Below are 14,786 nucleotides of genomic sequence, written 5' to 3'. Positions count from 1 at the left end.
CATCTCTAGGTCATTTATGAAAATGTTAAAAAGCAGCGGTTTCAGCACAGAGCCCTGGGGAACCCCACTAACTACCCTTCTTCATTGAGAATACTGACCATTTAACCCTACTCTCTGTTTTCTATCTTTTAACCAGTTTTTAATCCACAATAGAACACTACCTACTATCCCATGACTCTCCAATTTCCTCTGGAGTCTTTCATGAGGTACTTTGTCAAACGCCTTCTGAAAATCCAGATACATAATATCAACCAGCTCCCCTTTATCCACGTTTGTTCACCTCTTCAAAGAAATGTAGTAGATTGGTGAGGCAAGATTTCCCTTCACTAAATCCATTCTTTCTTAGTTTTCTTCTTCTCTCTCTCATCGCACTTTTAGTTTATGGTGGTTCCTCCTCCATTTCTATCGTGCTTGGTGTACCTCAGGGATCTGTCCTGGGACCTCTTCTTTTATCCATCTATCACTCTGATCTCATCCCATGGTTTTCAATATCAGCAGGAATCCAGGCCAAAGTATCAGCCTGCCTGTCTGACACTGCTGCCTGGATATCTCACCGCCATCTGAAACTAAACATGACCAAGACTGAGCTTCTTATCTTTCCCCCTAAACCAACCTCTCCTCTTCCCCTATTCTCTACCTCTGTGGATAACACTCTCATCCTTTCTGTCTCATCAGCTCATAACCTTGGTGTCATCTTCGACTCTTCTCTCTCCTTCTCTGCATATATTCAACAAATTGCTAAAACCCGTTGTTTCTTTCTCTATAATATCATCAAAATTTGTCCTTTCCTTTATGAATTTCCAAATTTGTTTAAATGCTGATGTTAACATTTAAATTAATATGGTTGCTTCTGTTGCTGAAAATTGAGACCAAAGTAAACTACTGTAGAAGAAGCCATATTCCCCTGTATTGTACACTGACAATACATAGTAAACATAGTAGATGACGGCAGAAAAAGACCTGCACGGTCCATCCAGTCTGCCCAAGAAGATAAATTCATATGTGCTACTTTTTATTTGTACTGTCCTCTTCAGGGCACAGACCGTATAAGTCTGTCCAGCCCTATCCCCGCCTCCCAACAACCAACCCCGCCTCCCACCACCAGATCTGGCACAGACCGTAAAAGTCTGCCCAGCACTATCCCTGCTCCCACCACCGGCTCTGGCACAGACTGTATAAGTCTGCCCAGCACTATCCCCGCCGCCCAACCACCAGCCCCGTCACAGGTCGTATAGGTCTGCCCAGCACTAGTCCTGCCTCCCAACCACCAGTCCCGGCACAGACCGTATAAGTCTGCCCAGCACTAGCCCCGCCTCCCAACCACCAGCTCTGCCACCCATTCTAGGCTAAGCTCCTGAGGATCCCTTCCTTCTGCACAGGATTCCATTATGTTTATCCCACGCATGCTTGAATTCCGTTACCGTTTTCATCTCCACCACCTCCCGCGGGAGGGCATTCCAAGCATCCACCACCCTCTCCGTGAAAAAATACTTCCTGACATTCTTCTTGAGTCTGCCCACCTTCAATCTCATTTCATGCCCTCTCGTTCTACTGCCTTCCCATCTCCGGAAAAAGTTTGTTTGCGGATTAATACCTTTCAAATATTTGAACGTCTGTATCATATCACCCCTGTTCCTCCTTTCCTCCAGGGTATACATGTTCAGGTCCGCAAGTCTCTCCTCATACGTCTTGTAACGCAAATCCCATACCATCCTCGTAGCTTTTCTTTGCACCACTTCAATTATTTTTACATCCTTAGCAAGATACGGCCTCTAAAACTGAACACAATACTCCAGGTGGGACCTCACCAATGACTTGTACAGGGGCATCAACACCTCTTTTCTTCTGCTGGTCACACCTCTCTCTATACAGCCTAGTAACCTTCTAGCTATGGCCACTGCCTTGTCACACTGTTTCATCGCCTTCAGATCCTCAGATACTACCACCCCAAGATCCCTCTCCCCATCCGTACCTAGCAGACTCTCACCGCCTAACACATACGCCTCTCTTGGATTTCTACTCCCTAAGTGCATCACTTTGCATTTCTTCGCATTGAATTTTAATTGCCAAAACTTTGACCATTCTTCTAGCTTTTTCAGATCCTTTTTCATGTTTTCCACTCCCTCCGGGGTGTCCACTGTGTTACAAATCTTAGTATCATCCGCAAATAGGCAAACTTTACCTTCTAACCCTTCGGCAATGTCACTCACAAATATAATGAACAGAATCGGCCCCAGCACCGATCCCTGAGGCACTCCACTACTCACCCTTCCCTCCTCCGAGCGAACTCCATTCACCACCACCCTCTGGCGCCTGTCCATCAACCAGTTCCTAATCCAGTTCACCACTTTGGGTCTTATCTTCAGCCCATCCAGTTTATTTAAGAGCCTCCTGTGGGGAACCGTGTCAAAAGCCTTGCTGAAATCTAAGTAGATTATGTCTATAGCATGTCCACGGTTCAATTCTCCGGTCACCCAATCAAAGAATTCAATGAGATTCGTTTGGCACGATTTCCCTTTGGTAAAACCATGTTGTCTCGGATCTTGCAACTCATTTTCTTCCAGGAAATTCACTATCCTTTCCTTCAGCATCGCTTCCATTACTTTTCCAATAATCGAAGTGAGGCTTACCGGTCTGTAGTTTCCAGCTTCATCCCTATCACCACAATGATGATGATATTCTCTCTCTATGACTGCTAGCTATTCCCAAGGATTGGTCATCAGATTATAGCAAACATGGCCATTTTTCCCAAAGCCAGCAAGCAATATAAAAGGGAAAATTAGGTTCTTACCATGATAATTTTCTTTCCTTTAGTCATAGCAGATGAAGCCATTACATATGGGTTGTGTCCATCAACCAGCAGGGGGAGATAGCGAGCACTCAACTTTTCACAGTGCCTGATGGCCAGCTAGCTCCACTGCCTCTTCAATATTTGAAGCTTCCAAAGCAGTATGGCAAACCGCAATGGAAATAACATGAACTTTCCTCACAGCGAACGATGGCCCCTTAACAAGGGCATAAACTCAAAAAAGGAGGGAATGAACTCATCCACCTGGAGGGAATAAACTCGTCCTCCACTTTGTATAAATGGAGGGAATACTTGCATCCTCCTGGAGGGAATAAACTCATCCTCCCAAAACATGAACTGGAGGGAATGAACTCATCCTCCTATAACTGTAACAAGAATCCTGAAGACTGTTTTCCGACTCCCCAAGGAAGGAATATAACTTCAGGAAACAAGAACAGCACCTAAAATCAGAATCACTGCAATACAGACAATCATATAGGGAGGGCTCATGGCTTCATCTGCTATGACTAAAGGAAAGAAAATTATCATGGTAAGAACCTAATTTTTCCTTCCTTGTCATCAAGCAGATGAAGCCATTACGTATGGGATGTAATAAAGCAATCCCTAAATAGGGTGGGAACAAGCCACACCACGTGCTAGCACCTGTGCTCCAAAACGCGCATCCCTCCTGGCAGCCACATCCAGCATGTAATGTCGGGAGAAAGAGAGCTTAGAAGCCCATGTTGCAGCACTGCAATCTCATGAAGAGATAGTGCTCCAGTTTCCGCCCAGGAAGAGGAAATCGCTCTTGTGGAATGCGCCTTAAAGGCTTCAGGCGGAGCCCGGCCAGACTGCAGATATGCTGAAAAGATAGCTTCTTTGAGCCAACGGGCAATAGTGGCTTTAGACGCTGAAGACCCTCTGCGAGGACCTGCAAACAGCACAAAAAGATGATCAGAGGTCCTGAAAGAATTTGTTATTCGCAGATACTGCAACAGAGTCCTGCGCACATCCAAAAGGTGCAACTGCCCAAATGAATCTGGAAACTCCTCCTCAACAAAGGAGGGAAGAAAAACAGGCTGGTTTAGGTGAAACGCTGAAACCACCTTAGGCATGAAGGAAGGCACGGTCCGAACTGTGACCCCTGACTCTGAGAATTGCAGAAAAGGGTCTCTACAGGACAGCGCCTGGAGCTCTGACACCCGTCTCGCCGAGGTAATGGCCACTAAAAAGATGGCCTTCAGTGTCAAATCTTTCTCTGAAGCACGCCGAAGCGGTTCAAAGGGAGCCCCCTGAAGGGCCTTCAATACTAACCCCAGGTTCCAAGCTGGACAAGGCGCCCGCACGGGAGGACGGAGCTGAAGCACCCCTCTAAGAAACCGTGCCACATCTGGATGAGCAGCTAAGGACACGCCTTCAACCTTGCCACGCAGGGAAGCCAATGCTGCCACTTGCATCCGCAGGGAATTATAGGCCAAGCCTTTGTGTACATCATCCTGCAAAAAGTCCAGAATCAGCGAGACAGGAGCCCGCAATGGAGAAAGCACTCTTGAAACACACCAGACTTCAAACTGGCGCCAAATCCTGGCATAAGCTACGGAAGTGGAGCGCTTACGGGCCTGCAGGAGAGTGGAAATTACCTTATTTGAGTAGCCTTTATCTCTCAATTGCGCCCTCTCAATCGCCATGCCATAAGACCAAAGCGGCAGGCGTCCTCCATGGCCACTGGACCCTGTGACAACAGGTGTGGAACCAGAGGTAACGGAAAGGGAGCCTCCAACAGCATCTGTCAGAGGTCCGCATACCAAGGCCTCCTGGGCCAATCTGGGGCGATGAGCACCACTTCTCCTGGATGCAGCCGAATCCGCAGGAGCACTCGCCCTATCAAGGGCCACGGAGGGAAGACATACAGCAAGCCCAGGGGTCAGGGTTGAGCCAAGGCATCCAACCCGGCAGAGCGAGGATCCCTCTGTCTGCTGAAGAAGCACGGGACTTTGGCATTGGAACTGGTCGCCATAAGATCCATCACTGGCTTGCCCCATTTGGCACATATCTGCAGGAATACATCGTCTGCTAGTTCCCACTCCGCTGGATCGATCTGATGCCTGCTTAGATAGTCGGCTTGCACGTTGCTCTGACCTGCAATGTGAGCTGCTGACAGGGACTGTAGATGCAGCTCGGCCCAGTGGCAAATTTGTTCGGCCTGCGCGGCTAGAGCTCTGCACTGAGTTCCGCCTTGTTGATTTATGTAGGCCACTGTTGTCGTGTGCTCGGCCCAGTGGCAAATTTCTTCGGCCTGCGCGGCTAGAGCTCTGCACTGAGTTCCGCCTTGTCGATTTATGTAGGCCACTGTTGTCGTGTTGTCTGACATCACTCGGACAGCCAATCCTTCCAGGGTCACTTGAAAGGCCAGAAGAGCCAGAAACACCGTTTTCAACTCCAGGCGATTGATAGACCACTCCGACTCGTCGGGCATCCACAGCCCCTGGGCATGCTTCCCCTGGCAATGTGCGCCCCAGCCCTTCAGGCTGGCATCTGTCACCACCAGGCACCAATCGGGGAGCGCCAGCGGCATTCCCCGCCGCAACATGCTGTCCGAGAGCCACCACTCCATACTGAGGCGGGCCGCAGGGAGCCAAGAAAGTCTGCACTGATAATCCTGAGATACTGGAGACCATCGTTGAAGTAGAGAATACTGTAGAGGTCTCAGGTGTGCTCTCGCTCATGGCACCACTTCCAAGGTGGCCGTCATCGATTCCAACAGCTGGACAATGTCCCAAGCTCGTGGGTGGGGCATCCTCAGGAGCAGACGGACCTGATTCTGAAGCTTGCACCGCCTTTGCTCGGGAAGAAACACACAGCCCGAGGCTGTGTCGAACCTGGCCCTCAAATATTCTAGAGATTGTGAGGGGGTCAGGTAACTTTTGGCCATATTGACGACCCAGCCCAGAGATTGAAGGACTGAAACCACTCTGGCTGTAGCTAGATGACTCTCTTTTTCTGAGTCTGCTCTGATGAGCCAGTCGTCTAGGTACGGGTGAACCCGGATACCCTCTCGCCTGAGAAAGGAAGCTACTGCCACCATTACCTTGGAGAAGGTTCGGGGAGCTGTGGCGAGGCCAAAAGGCAAGGCCTAAACCTGGAAATGTTTTCCCAACACCGCAAACCGCAGAAACTTCTGGTGTGGGGGCCAAACTGGTATGTGCAAGTAAGCTTCTTTCAGGTCTAGAGACGTGCGAAACTCTCCTGGCTGTACCGCCGCAATGACGGAGCGCAGGGTTTCCATGTGAAAATGCCGCACTCTTAAGGACTTGTTTAGCTCTTTTAAGTCCAGGATCGGGCGAAAAGACCTGCCTTTTCGTGGCACCACAAAGTAAATGGAGTAGCGGCCTAGACCTTGTTCGGTGGGAGGCACCGGGGTCACAGCCCCTATCCGGCACAGACTGTGCAAAGTCTCATCTACCGCCGCCCGTTTGGCGGCAGAACCGCATCGGTACTTCACAAACACGTCTCTCACCGGGGCATCGAATTCTATTCGGTATCCGTCTCTGATCAGGTCCAAGACCCACTGATCTGCGGAGATTTTGGCCCACTCCTCGAAAAAGAGGGAAAGTCTTCCTCCGATGACAGGAAACGAGGAGGGGGCCGGCGCACCATCATTGAGAGGGTCGCCCCTGAACTCCAGGCCTTGAACCGGCAGCTGCGGAACGTTTGTCCGAGCGAAAGGAGTTTCTCTGCTGATAGCGGGCACGCGAAGTGAACCCAGCAGCACGCCCCGGGCGGTACCTTCTAGCTTCACGGAAGCGAGGTCTGTAAGAGGAGCGGACTGCCTGACCCTTAGAGGAAAGCTTCGGCCTATCTTTGGGCAAGTGCTGAGGTTTGGAATCCCCCAGGCCTTTAACAATGTTTTCCAGCTCCTCACCAAACAGGAGAAGGCCTTGAAAGGGCAACTTCACCAACCTTTGCTTAGAGGCCATGTCCGCCGCCCAATGTCGTAGCCAAAGAGTGTGGCGAGCCGCCATTGCTACAGCCGTTTGTTTAGCCGAAGCTCTGACCATATCATAAAGGGCGTCAGCCAAAAAGGACAAGGCCGACTCCATCCGCGGAGCCACTTCAGATAAAGTCTCCGCTCCATCACCGGGCTGTTCCACTGCCTGCTGTAACCAAGCCAGGCAGGCTCTAGCAGCATAACAACTGCATGCAGACGCCCGAACAGTGAGACCTGCCAAATCAAAGGACCGCTTCAGAGCTGAATCAAGCCTGCGGTCTTGAATATCCTTCAGGGCAACACCTCCTTCAACAGGGAGGGTAGTTCTCTTTGTCACAGCCGTGACCAGGGCATCCACTTTAGGCATTGCAAAGTGAGTCAAATGTTCCTCACTCAGAGGGTATAATTGCCCCATAGCCCTGGCAACCTTCAAAGGTCCCTCGGGGTCAGCCCATTGAGGCGAAATAAGCTCTTCGATGGAGTCATGCAAAGGAAAGGCTCGAGCAGGCTTTCTGGTACTAGCCATCCTTGGATTAACAGAGGAGGCTGTGCCACTCCCAGGATCTTCAATCAAGAGGGCTTGTAAGGCATCTGAAATAAGCGCCGGCAGCTCCTCGGGGTGGAAAATCCTCACTGCAGACGGATCATCAAGCTCCTGTGGCAATTCTGCACCCAACTGGCTCCTCAGCCCAAGAAGTGCTGCCAGACCCCTCAGAATCCTCATAGCCCGACCACAGGGGGGGGGGGGGGGGGGAGCCACACTCAGAAGGGGAATTAGCCCTTCTGCGTTTATCAGGAGGATAAGAAACAGGCAAAGCCAACTCCAAAAGGCCAGGATCCACCGGGGGGGGGGGCAGGCAGAGGGTCCGAAGATCCCTGTGGAAGAGCTCTTTTAAGCATGTATGCCCTATGCAGCATTAAAACAAAATCAGGGGAGAAAACCGCTCCCTGACCGCCCGGATCCTGCCCAGGGCTATCAGCTCTATTATTAACCTCACTCAGAGGACCCCCCCCTGGATTCAGGGCTCTCCGTCGCAACGGAGGCCGCGCCATGTGGAAAATCCAAAATGGCGTCCGCTGCCAGCTCAGAGCGCAAAAGATCGTCGCTCGCCATGCTAGGGCCGGCTCTACCGTCTGTACAGCACGAATTACAGAGCCCCGCTGCTGATTTGCGCTTGCCACATTTAGAACAGCGCTTTACAGTCTCCGCAGCCATCGCCGAAAACGGCGGTAAAATTCAAAAATGGCGGTTCGCGCCAAAAATGTCCCGATCGCAGGCCCACCCCCCGGAGGAGTCAGAAAACACTCTTACCTCACTAGACCGAGTAGCACAGCTCCGGGTCCTGCAGAAGAATCTCAAGAAACAAAACTCTTTTCCAAGATCGCTGCGCTAAAGCTCGACGCAACTTTATTTATTTATTTTTAACGCTCTGAGGAAAGCAGAGGCAAAAGAGGTAAATAAAAACACTCCGGAGGCTCAGATAAGTGGGAAAGGCAGGGAAAGGTGAACCAATGTGCCTGCATCCACTGAGTGGGAAAGGACAGGGAAAAGCAAGCTAATATGTCCACATCCACGGGGGCATGGGTAAGGCAGGGAAAGGGCTGACCTATGTGCCTTCAAAGTGAAGCTGCTATAGCCTCTAACACCCCGGCTAACAACTGGCAAGCCAGGAGCCACCCCCAGGCAGATTTTTGATGGAGCTCGAAGAAGCTGCAGCCACCCTGCTTGGGGAGATAGAGAATACTGAAGAGGCAGTGGAGGTAGCTGGCCATGAGGCACTGTGAAAAGCTGAGTGCTCTCTATCTCCCCCTGCTGGTTGATGGACACAACCCATACGTAATGGCTTCATCTGCTTGATGACAAGGAAGCCTAGTTTCATCATGTGACATGTTATGAAACAAGGCATTTTTCTCTCTTTTAATCCTGGAAAATATTGCACAAGTCGGAGATGACAAGATTAAGAATATCACCATTGATCTGATTCATAAAGTTTACAAAGACTTGAACTGAAACTTCAGGTGTACGTCACAAACTTACAAAGTCTTCCAGCTAGAACTCTGTGCTAGATGGCTGACTTTTCCCTTACCTTTCTGCAATTGAAAGCGCCATATTCTTTAGTCTTTCTTTGTTAGACTGTGGAGAACTGATTTGAGAAACAACAGGGCTCAGCAACTTGTTCATTAGTTCCATTACCTTGTCTGAAGTCTAGTAAAAAACAAAACACATATTTGATGTTTATGTTATAACCCACCAAAGGTGATTTTTTTTTTCCTCCAGACTGACAAGTTATAAATATAAATAAATGGAAACACATTGCCATAAATTCTGACTCTCATATACTAAGTGGAGGAATAGGAGGAGGTAACCTGCATAGAGTGGCAGTTAGAATCCTAAACAAAAGTATTTGGGGAGGAGGGTATCTGTGCATGAGAGGTGCTTTGGCGGACATGGAATCCCTTTGGGCTTATGTTGAAAAAAAAAAAAAAGAAATGTATGAACTGATGAAATGGAAACATTAACATGATTCAGTTTTTAGCATCCTCCAAATTTCACAATACACTGAAGAAATACTACTACATAAGTATTGTGGACAACATACCTTTGCTAAATAATAAAGGTTTGCAGCTTCCTCAAACAATCCTTTACCCTCTGCAACTGAAGCCACTTTGCTAATAATAGGTCTGGTGTCTCTGGTAAACTTATCTATAACTCCGGGCTGAAAAGACAAAAAAAAAACAAAAAAAAAAAAAACAGTGCTGACAGATGAGCAAGCAGAAGTCTTTCAATTAAAAGCATTAAGATCAATAAAATGTTTTGTTGGAGGAAGGTCTTGCCAGGTATTTGTGACCTGGATTGGCCACTGTTGGAAACAGGATACTGGGCTTGATGGACCTTTGGTCTTTCCCAGTATGTACTTATGTAAGTAACGTCATCACTGAGATATGGACGCGTAGGAGAGTAGCTCTGCCGGAGTTTTAATTAAAAGCACTCACCTTCTCCCCCCTGCTCAAAAAACAGAGAATTAGTATGGTGTAAGGATGGATGGAGTGATGCCTAGAGTCATCACCTTGGTACAACTAGATGCACCATGCTCTTATTACATTTGCTGGATATTGGTCAATGTAACAGATTGACCAATATCCAGCAAATGTAACACAGAGAGAAAGAGAGACCAGCGTCTCCCTTACACATGGAAACATACATAAAGGTTTATACAAACAAGTATGGTGTTTACATTGTTTATAAAGATAGATATGTGCACAAAACACAGGACTGTTTTGGAAACTTTCAGCACCTTAAGAACATTTAATATCTGGTGTTTTCAGTTCCTCTTATCCTGGAACAGGAAAGCCATATTCTAAAACAGGTGAACCTGCAGGAGAAAGAGCCAGAGCTCATTTTCAATTCAAATTCAAGAGCTGAGGAGAATTCACACCTGATGAATTGTTCATCTTCACTAGACTAAGTTCCACAGAGGAGGGTTTGTCTGCATAATATGTCTGTGACGCAGTGACAGTGTTGCCAGCACAAGGAGTACAGTAAACTACAATCCCCAGCTCCAAGCAGCGCAGAAATCCTGGGTGAATGAAGACTGTGGGCCAGTAGGGTCCCTAGCAGGAAAGCAAGGCCTGTGGTCAGCATAAGTGGTTGTATCTGTTTGGGCTCTGGATTACACTTTCTGGAAATCCGCACCAAGCGCAAATGGCAGTGGAAGCTTGGAAACCTTTATCAGATCTGGGTTGTACAGATTTGCCAGTAGCAATACCACCTGCCCTATCACCGTGTCTGAATTCAGAGTTCCTATGGCAAAGAGTGAAGAGTGCTTGAAGGAAAAATTCTAATTTGGTTGTGGAAGTTGCAGATACTGATAAGTGAGAGCACAGAGTGCTATTCGACCAGGGACAAAACACTGGGAATAACTGCCTGCATGTGGTAAAGAAGACAGCCAATTTAGCAGAATATGAGCAATATGACTAAGTTTGTGGAAGGTGGATGGCTAGAGGGTTTTATAGAATGTTTGGTAGTAGGTTTGTAGTTGATACAGTGTGATTTGTTTGAAGCAGTGGTGGGAGTGGGGGAGGGTGTGGGGCATAAAGTGTGTTCATACTAGTGATGGCTATCTTCCTCTTAACATAAGTACATATAATAGCAGCCATACTGGGTCAGACCAATCTTGCTTCCAACAGTGGCCAATCCAGGTGCGCTGGTTGGGAATGGTCAGCAACAGATGGGAATGGGGATTGGTAGGGAGGGTATAGGGAGGTGGGGAAGTGAGGCTGGGGGGAGAAAGGAAAAGGGGAGGGGACCAGGGAAGAGAGGGGAGAATAATGAGGCGCATTTGTTGTGAGTGGGGTCATGGAATGTCAATGGCATGAACAATCTTGAGAAGAGTAATGAGTTTAAGAGATTACAATGGGATTTAGTGATGCTGCAGGAAACACATATTAAGCTTAAAATACAGGGAATATGAAGAATGGTTTATGCATAGTGATCCATTGTTGGGGGAGGGGGAAGGGGGCTTGGCTATTTTTTTTTTTTTTATCAAGAAAGGAATACCATTTATAAAGAATGAGATTTATAGAGATCCACTGGGTAAATGTTTAGTACTTAAAGGTAGGGTGTATGGGACAAATCTTACTTTGATAAATATCTATGAACCTAATGTGCAGGAAGGGAAATTTTATCTAGCTGTGTGGGTTCAGATGTCCACTTTTGCCAAGGGGAAGGTGATGGCCGGGGGTGATTTTAATTTGACTCCAACAGTGTTCTCTGGATCATTTTAAGGGGGAAAATTAGGGTAGTCACTCTCATAGAAAGAGGCTAATGGCTCTGGTTAAAGCTTTGGATTTACAGAATATATGAGATTACAGCATCAAGCGCAGAAAACATTCTTTTTATTCTCACTCCAAAGATTGATGTCCTCTAGTGTCATAGAAATTTTCTCACATAGAAAGCATTCAGATTTCAGATCATGCACCAGTGTGGATACTACTGCAGGGGTTTGAGGAGAAGTGTCAAATTTACTGGAGATTAAATGAGAGTTTGTTTGGGGATGGGAAGATCTGTGAGGGAATTAAGGAACTAATTCAAGGATATTTGGTGCAAAATGATACAGGGAAGTATCAGATGGGGTACTTTGAAATGCTCTAAAGGCAGTGGTAAGAGGCATTCCTTGGAAGTTACTGTGCATTTTGATGAAACTAGAATGACTTCATCAGATGTGACCTACCCCAGATACCTTAAAAAAGTTAAAGAAATTCAGGAACAAGTTACATTCCTTACAAGTAGAGTTGGTTGACTTCATGCATCATAAACAAACAATTTTTTTGAGTTTGGCAATAAATCTGGGAGAATGCTGGCTAGGCATTTCAGGGGAAGACATGTTTCACAAACAATACAAAAAATTAAAGGGGTGATGTTTTTCTCTTAGGAGTGTGGCACTTTCGTATTTTGTTTTACCAAATATGAGTCTGGCTGCAGTGTTTTGGGCTGTTTGAAGTTTCTTGATGATTTGTTCTTTACAGCCAGCGTAGAGTGCATTGCAGTAGTCTAGTACTTCCAGGCTTGGTTCACTCAGATCAGTTGGGCTTTGCACCCAAATAGCAACTGGTGGACAATATTCGGAGGGCACTGAATGTCATTTGGTCTACACAATAAATCAGGAGAAAGGCTGCTCTCGTGGCTACAGATGCAGAAAAAGTTGTTGGTAAGTTGGCATGGTCATTCCTATGTCTGGTTTTGCAAAAAAATGGATTTTGGTTCAGGCTTTGCAAGATGGATTATGAAATATGAAGGGCCTTTAGCTCAGATTAATGATAACCGGGGGGGGGGGGGGGGGGGGGGGGTACACAGAACCATTCTTTATTGAACAGGGCACCCATCAAGGGTATCCCCTATCACCCATGCTTTTGCGTTATAGATAGAGCCATTGGTCAGTGCACATGTCCCCTGTTAGACTTTAAATGGGGGATTGTGGGATCCTGTGAGCACAAATTAGGGTTGTTCGCTGATGATATTTTATATGATATCACCATAGCTTATGTTGTTTTTTTTTTAAATTTATTTATTTATTAAATTTCAACTTTTCAAGTATACAAACTTGTTCAGAAAAATTGGATATAATGAGGTTACAATATAATAGGCAATATATCATTTATGAAACTTCCCTCAAACCAATACAAGTCCTCAAATCAGGAGTTCAAAATTCAAACATCATTGAAGGTATATTACTAAGAAATAAAATTACAAAAGAGTAGCAGAGGTGTAAAGGACACTATATTCCAATTGTCAAACAACATCACTAGTTGAAACTACTGTTTCAGCTGTCTTTCTAGATGTAATAAATGTCTCGAGTTGGGATGGGTCATAAAACACAAACTTTTCAGAGTGGTAGGTGACCAAACACTTGCATGGAAATTAAAGTTGCTCCCAGTTGAATCGTTTCCTGCTTTTTCTGAAGAAATCTTTTCCGGCGCAGCTGTGTATCCTTTGATACATCAGGGTACACACTAATTTTTAACCCTTTGAAAAGTTTTTCACGATTTTTATAGAACAATTTTAATATCCAAAGTTTGTCCGGAGACAAAGCAACTGTAGCCAATAACGTGGCTGGTATTACTTGTTCAGAGTCTGAGGTTTCTAGTAAAGCTGAAACATCGAGGGGTTGGTTTTGTAATGTTTGTTGCTGTCTAGATGGAAGGTAGAAAACTTGCGCAAAAGGAGGTATATTTTCTTCACTTATCTGTAAGATATCTTTAAAATATATTTTCAACATCTCTCTAGGAGCCACATTATCTAATTGAGGAAAATTAATAAATCGCAAGTTATTGTTTTTTGAAAAGTTTTCCATTATCTCTGCCTTTCTTCTTAAGTTAATTAAGTCTTTCACCATGTTATTTTGAACTTCTTGCAGTCGTTGTACTTCCTTATCTTGTTTCTCAACTTTTACATTCAATTGCTTTATTTTCTCCTCTACACAGACAACATCCTGTTTCACTTTTTGAATCTGAGGAATTAATGCTTTGCCCAAATCTGCAATGAGTGTCCACAGACAGTCTAACGTAACTTCGTGAGGTTTATCTTGAAAAACTGCAAGTGAAAAGGCACCTACCCCCGTTTGTTGTTGTAAGGAAATTCCTTCCATAGTCGAGGCATTTTGCTCCTCCTTTGATGTTGCAGCCTGTGCGATCAATCCAGCTCCCTGGTGATCTTCATATGCCCCCCGTCGTCCTTCGTCTATCTCCCTTTCCGGGGTTAGAGTCGGAGATGCCATTCCTTGAGCTCCAATCTCGCGAGGCACTGGAGGAGGAGGGGGTGTTTAAGCGTCGGGGCTTAGAGAGACTTCCAGTTCTAAGGTCTCCCGCGCTCCTTCAACCAGCACAGGAGACAACAGCGAGCCGCTCACCGGCGTTGTAGCGTCCAAAACTTGCTGCAAAAAAAAATCAATTGGACCACTTCGAGTTGGGGTACTAAGCCGCTGGGAGGCTGCAGCAGCAGCTTTCCCCCTTCTCTTAGGCATTTTAGGTATGGCTAATACAAAAAGCCCTTTTAAAAAAGGAAAATTTGCAGGAGCTTCTGTAACACGTCTGCTCTACTCGGCAGCCATTTTGAACTCAGCTTATGTTGTTTATATTTGTTACGGGAACTGGAGGAGTATGGTAAGGTTCAAAATAAACTTTTACAAGTCGGAGCTCATGGGGATTACAACCGCACAAGAGGAAGACAGTTTTTTACAACAGAGTTTCTCATTTAAATGGGCATTGGGCAATTTTTGCTATTTTGGGGTCAGATTCCTAGGGATCTATCACAGTTATTTTCCTTGAATTATATCAAATCATTCAAACAAATTTGCTGTGATTTAAGGCTATCGAAGGGAAGATGGATATCTTGGTGGGGGTGTATAGCAGCAGGGAAGATGAATCTCCTTTCACATTTTTTAGTCTGTAAACAGCCTGGACATGTAGCCAGATGAGGTGGTACAGTAACTCTTAAACATAATAAACAATATG

The 14,786-nt window shown here is 46.3% G+C and overlaps 1 protein-coding gene across 4 annotated transcripts in view; it reads right to left on the bottom strand.

The window, feature by feature from the left end:
* Positions 1-14,786, bottom strand: part of NUP93 (nucleoporin 93) — a 1,074,191-nt gene that overhangs the window by 254,853 nt on the left and 804,552 nt on the right. For all 4 annotated transcript variants that reach the window (XM_030203719.1, XM_030203720.1, XM_030203721.1 and 1 more), the window contains 2 exons: positions 9,377-9,493; positions 8,864-8,982 (listed from right to left, as the gene is read on the bottom strand). In XM_030203719.1, coding sequence (XP_030059579.1) covers positions 8,864-8,982; positions 9,377-9,493 — 236 coding nt within the window. The remainder of the gene's footprint in view (positions 1-8,863; positions 8,983-9,376; positions 9,494-14,786) is intronic.

This window comes from Microcaecilia unicolor, chromosome 5, assembly GCF_901765095.1.
Source record: "Microcaecilia unicolor chromosome 5, aMicUni1.1, whole genome shotgun sequence".
NCBI lineage: Eukaryota > Metazoa > Chordata > Amphibia > Gymnophiona > Siphonopidae > Microcaecilia > Microcaecilia unicolor.
This window is presented reverse-complemented; position numbering and strand designations above follow the sequence as displayed.